Source organism: Chinchilla lanigera, unplaced genomic scaffold, assembly GCF_000276665.1.
Source record: "Chinchilla lanigera isolate Chin_1 unplaced genomic scaffold, ChiLan1.0 scaffold00035, whole genome shotgun sequence".
Classification (NCBI taxonomy): domain Eukaryota; kingdom Metazoa; phylum Chordata; class Mammalia; order Rodentia; family Chinchillidae; genus Chinchilla; species Chinchilla lanigera.
Window position 1 is genome coordinate 6,675,271 of NW_004955436.1, and position 6,003 is coordinate 6,681,273.

Consider the following 6,003-nt stretch of genomic DNA (forward strand, 5'->3'; position numbering starts at 1 on the left):
CCTCACGCACTACAGGTAGGGCAGAGCTGCACATGCTGTCAGGTGGGGCTTGGTTGGAGGCATATCACAGGGCCTGGACTGGAAGCCTGCATCTCCCCCACCCCCACTGCTTCCTGGGCACCATGAGATGAGCAGCTTTCCTCGACCCAGGTCCCTCCGCCATGCTGGACTGCACTGAAACTTCTAGAACTGTGACTGAAACCATGGACTGAAACTTCTAGAACTGTGAGCCTCTCTTCAAGGTGTGGCTGTCTCAGCAATGAAGTGCCTAAGACAAAAGGAAAGTGACAGCTGAACCTGTAGGTCCCCATTTACAGCCAACTTAAATAACGTAGGGCTGCAGGCAAGGTTTCTCAGTCTGTAATCAGGGTCTGACGTGGGGCACAATGAATGTGATTTAAAATCCTCCTCAAGAAAGTGACCGTGTGAGAAGGCCCATTTCACCAGTGGAGACAAATGTTAGGACACTAACACACTCTCTTTTCCAGACCTCATCACTACATCAGCAGAAATCTGTTCTTAAACCCAATCAGAATTAACTTCTTCAGTCTTCAATGAGTGTGGCCCTCAGGAACGCAGGTTACAAAGTCAGAGAAAGACGACTTAAGGTGACACTAAAAATTTTCAAGTTTAGGATGTGTAATTTATTAAAAAGGCACTCCTCCCCACTCCTGCTGTATTCATCACCATTTCTTCCATCACTTCTTTTAGGGCCTGAATGACATCACATTTCTTGCAGCAGTGCAGACAACTGAAAACACACAGACTTCACACGCAGGAACTCAAGGCCAGCAATGGCAAAACAGCACCAGGAAAGGGAAAGAAATCGTGTGTCACAGGCCCAGTGCTCAGGAGCCCGGCTCACCCGAGGAGGTATCAATGTTCGCATTTCTTTCAGCCTCAATTTCAGAGACGAGCTGGACTATTTCGGGGTGACTGAATTTCCCTGCAAAGCAAAAAGACATTCCTGTGTTGGCAGGAGAAGACATCTGTGTCCCCAGCTTATCCCAGGGGGCTCGGCTCTCTGACCTGCCCCACGCCCACTGCACAGCAGGGGACTGCAGCTTCTCCGGAGGGGACACAGGGAGCGCGTCACTGTCACTCCACGTGCCAGGGAGTATAGAGGCGAGTCAGGCCCAGGACTATCCGTGACGCAGGGAGCAGGAAGCCTCGGAGGGCAGCCTTGAAGGCCCCTACGGAGGTCCTCAGGGAAAGCAGGTGCGAGGGCGGAGAGCTGGGCCACGGCTCCTGCACACAGAGACCAAGCCCTGGCTCCGGCTGTCCTCCGCTGGGAACCAGCGTGCAAACAGCTCCTGCAGGCCCCTTCGCCCCTCAACTGGAGACCCGTGACGCATCCCGGCACCAAGACGCCAGGTTTCTGTGCTGCGCAGTGACCGTACTTCCTGTCAGATGCACGGACCCTGCGCCCCACATCGCCCCCGCCTGTCCCTGTCCCTGCCCAGCCCGCAGGCAAGTCACCCTCACTGCACCGTGCGTCTTGGAGCTGGTCTCACTCACAAGGTGGCTGTGGGCACTCAGTCTTCCGGTCCTTTCCTCCCCCAGGGGCTTCTGTGACCCCTGTTCCTCCGAACCTGAAGGTGCAGTGACCTCCCTGCTGCCAGACCTGACGGCTTGCGCTCTCCCTCTTCAAACCTTCCCTTCGCTTCTGCCCTCTCCCCAGTCTAGGTCCCACCCAGTCCTCCAGCCCATCAGGCTCCAATTCTTGGACTCCGCTCACAGGCACCCGGCATGCAACGCCTCCCCAGCCCTGCCGCACCACGTTCAGGTCATGCCCAGGATCTGGCTGCCTGAGCCGTCTACCCCGCCACGGCGGCCTGGCACTGGACCCCACAGCGGTCCACCCTGACGCCCTCGCTGCTGGGCTCTGCCTCCCCAGGCCGCCACAGCTCCGAGCGCAGGTGAGGGCTGTGCTGCCCACACTGGAGTCTCACCTCCCAGCCTGCGCCCCCTCTGCCCCATCCCCGGGCCAGGCCGCCCACCCCGCAGTGAGCCAGGATTCTGGAAGCAGCGACAGGAAAAGAGGACACGAAGCCAGGAAGCAGGTCACAGAGATGAAACTAAAAGGAAAGACCTGGCGTCCCCTTAAGAGTTTTCGTAACAGTCACGGGCTAGAAATATCTTCAGCTTTCTCTAATGAAGCCTTTCTCCAAGCATTAGTGAGGCTACGGGAAGAAGCAGCAAAGCAGTCATCTCTCTGGGCTCAAATTTCTCTCAGTAAAACACAGAATTTAAATCAGACGCCGCGGGGGCTGGGGATTTAGCTCAGTGGCAAAAGCGTCTGCCTTGCAAGCGCAAGGTCGTGAGTTCGGTTCCCGGTACCGGAGAAAAACAAAAAACAAAAAACAAAAAAAAAAAAAATCAGACACCGCGTGCGCCCGTCTGTGTTCTGACTCTCCTGGTGCTCCGCGTCCCGCTCCTCGCCCACAGTGCATCACTGTGAGGCAGCCAATCTGTAAGCACCCAGAAAAGCGTCAACACTACCGGCCGGGAAGTGTGCGACCACGGGCTCGTCGTCACTGGCACCACGTGGGCTGGCGGACCTCGCCCGCAGAGCCACAGAGCCGGTCCCAGGCTGCACCCGCAGCCTCCTGTCCACCTCCCAGCTCGGCAGAGGGCAGCTCTGACTGCCCGTGAAGAAGGGCTGGGCTGGGTTTCAACCGCATAGGATTTACAAACTGGCCCTAGGCCAGGATCTGCTGATTTCCAGTTCATAAAGTCACTCTGTAACTTAGTGTATTAAATTATGAACTCATTAAGTAGAGTAAACAAAAGTCACTGAATTTAACTTCACTGTACTTAAGTCTAGATTTTTTAGGACTTAAGTACTTCGTATATCAAAGGCAGATCAGGCCACAGCTGCTGGTCCTCCCACAGCCTGTCAGCAGGCACAGGGTGGGGGCGCCCTCCAGGGGCCCAGGTGGCAAAGCTTGGTCCCAGCCTGGCACTCCTGGGGGGTGAGAGGGCGTTAAGAAGTGAGACCATGAGGGCAGCCTCAGGTCACCTCGCTCCGCCCCCCAGGCCCACAGCAGAGGCACCCACAGGCCACAGACTGAACACCTCCAAACCTGGGAGCCAAACCAAGTCCTCGTCTAGGCTGCTATCTCAGGGGCTTCACTGCAGGAGCGGAAGCTGTCGCGGGAGAGAGCCGGAGAGCATCGTCAGGAGACGGGCAGGGAGACAGGCAGCTCTAGGGCAAGTGCAAAATGAACAACAGACGCTTGACGCTGACAGCAGCGAGGGTCGGGAAGGAGGCCAGAGCTGGGCGGCCTTAGGTGGCAGGGCTCTGGGGGTCACGCAAGGGCCAGAGTTGCATGCGTGGGAAGAGGGAAATCACGGGTTTTTAAAATAAAGACACCAGCTGAGTGGAAGGGTGCTTGCCTGACACGTACCAGAATTTAGGTTCCGTCCCCAGTACCAAAACACGCAACTACACACAGATGCAAAGGCACCCGTGTCTACAAAGGAGGCCGGCAGATAAGAAGGCAAACTCGAGAGCAGCCGGCACGCTGAGAGCACCGGGCCGAAACAACGGGGCCTTGTCCAGAGGACTGCAGAGCAAAACCGAGGGATGCACTGTGCTGCGGACCACACCGAGCGCAGGCGCAGTGCTCTCTCCCCGCCTCCCCCGAGGGAGCTGCCCCCGCCACTCTCCGGAGGATGCCGAGCACAGGGCGCCCGGGAAGCGGGGTTTCACTGAAGGCACACGAGAGCAGCTCACAGACACAGTGCGCTTGGCAGCTTGCTCTGGAAGCTGTCATGGCTTTGGAAGACAGCTACCACTCACTGCCACGGATGCTCTGAGCACTGAGCGTGTCACCTGCATGAGCTCAGTGTAACCTGAAACAACCCTGTAAAGTGGGTCCTATTATCCTCCTCTTGAAAGTAAGAAAACTAAGGTCCAGAGAGGGGAAGCAGCCAGGCACAGTGGCGCACGCCTGTAATCCCAGCACTCAGGAGGCTGAGGCAGGAGGATCATTGTGAGTTTGAGACCAGCCTGGTCTACAAAGTGAGCTCGAGGCCAGCCTGAATTGTATAGCGAGACTCTGTCACAAAAAAAAAGAGAGGGTAAGCAATTCACTGGGAGTCACACAGCTGATACAGGGCATAATGAGGATTCCAACCCGAGCAGTTTGACCTCAGGGCTGTACTATGAAGGACCAGGAGGACGCAGGTGACTTTAGCTCGCAGGGCTTTCCTGTTTTAACTTTGTAATTGTCTCCTTGACCATACAACCATACAGCACTCAAGATCACAAAGCCCCTTCACACGGACTAACTCTCTTGAATCTCAGTAGCCAGCCTTGGACTTCGGAGGGTGTTAGGATCACCACCACCCCAGTTTTCAGAGAGGAGACAGGCTCTGAGGGGTCAGGAGCCAGTCCAGGGACACAGCTGGCAGTGGGGGAGGTGGAGGAGAAGGTGCTCACTCCCAGGCAGCGAAGCTCTGAGGCGCCACCTGCCTCCGCAGCAGCCTCATCTCATACGGCGCTGTTCGGGGAAGGCCCGAAGACGTGGGCCGCGCTGCAGGGGCACAGGCACCTGCGGTGGAGTCGAAGAAGTCCTGCAGCCTCCCCGGCTTGCTCTCCAGGTCTTCATACTCCGACGCCTGCAGGATCATCTCACACTGGTCCAGCTGCTTCACAAACTTGGCTTCTGCACTGGACTGGGTCTCATACTCCTAAGCAAGGGGACAGTTAGAGGGGGTTGGTTAAGCGTGGGGCACCCCAGGACACTCTGTACCCAAAGTCACATTCGTGATTCCAGCCTGGATGTGTTGAGGTAACGAATGTGTCACACTTTCTTGACAGCATGACGCGCGATACAAATCCCCAAAAGGTTTCTTGGGTTTCATTAGATGCCTCATTTCTATGAAGGCAGCTCTCCAGATTTGACAGAGCTCAATGTTATACAGAGGAATCACTTAACCTTTGAAGCCTGATGTATTTTGTTTTATTCCAACGGCATTAAAAACAATTTTAGGTAAGTTCACTGACATTCGTAGTTACAACATAATATTAAATGAATCTAAATTCATGATTTAACAAAAGGGAAAGGAACACATACTACATCAAAACCATCAAAGACTCCTTTTCTGTTGAAAGTTCAAAGTGAGAAAAATATTTCAAGACCACTAAAAGGCAGCATATGCTATTGCCAATTCTGGTGACTTACATGATTTCTTTTAAAAGAAGTGTAAATGGTTGGCTTTTGCCTTCTGAAAAGAATGGCAGTACTCCCCAGTTTCATCTTCCAGGAGGGACGCAGTGCAGAAGAGCACAGCGCTGCAGAGAGGGAAGCACGCAGGGCGTGTGGGGAAGCTGCCGCAGACAGCTGCTAGTGACAGGCCGGGCCTGGGCCAGGCAGGCAGAGTCCTGCTGAGCTGCACACTGCAGAAGAGTCTGAAAGCGCAGTGTAGATCTTCGCTGTCTGGGAGCAGAGGAATCAGGTCTGGGACTCTGTAGCGTCCAGTGGCGCCAGGAGTCTGTGTAAGGTCACGGTGCTGAGGCCGGGGAGAAAGGCGAAGGAGGAACTGCACAAAGGCAGGGTGTAAGAGAGCCTCTGAGAAAGGGGTGGGAGACGATAAGATGGGAAAAAAGACGATCCACTGGCACAGCGAAATAAAAGCAAAATCAAAGCCTCCTGGGTACCTTTGAACAAAACAAGTGCCACAACATCCACGCAGACTCTAAACTCCATGCGAGAGAGAGACAGGTCACCTCTGGCTGGAAACCCTGGGCCCTCCAGTCCATGACAGGCACAAGGAGCTCACGCCAGGAAGGTCCAACCTAGCAAACTCTCCAGCCTGATCCCCAGGGCCAACCTGACCTGGACACCTGTTCTGACCCCTGCTCTGACCCTGGCACACCTGCTCTGAGCCCAGGACACCTGCTCTGACCTGAGGACACCTGCTGAGACCCACTCTGACCCCACCTGCTCTGACCCCAGGACACCTGCTCTGACCCCAGGACACCTGCTGAGACCC

General features: G+C 55.4%; 1 protein-coding gene across 1 annotated transcript in view; it reads right to left on the reverse strand.

Annotated features, from left to right (window-relative positions):
• Window positions 1-621: 621 nt before the first annotated feature.
• The window catches only part of Hddc2 (HD domain containing 2), an 18,195-nt gene continuing 12,813 nt past the window's right edge, over window positions 622-6,003 (reverse strand). The window contains exons 5-6 of the mRNA XM_005389156.1: window positions 4,560-4,698; window positions 622-946 (exon numbers count right to left, since the gene is read on the reverse strand). Of these exons, the coding sequence (XP_005389213.1) occupies window positions 849-946; window positions 4,560-4,698 (237 nt within the window). The 3' untranslated portion in view covers window positions 622-848. The remainder of the gene's footprint in view (window positions 947-4,559; window positions 4,699-6,003) is intronic.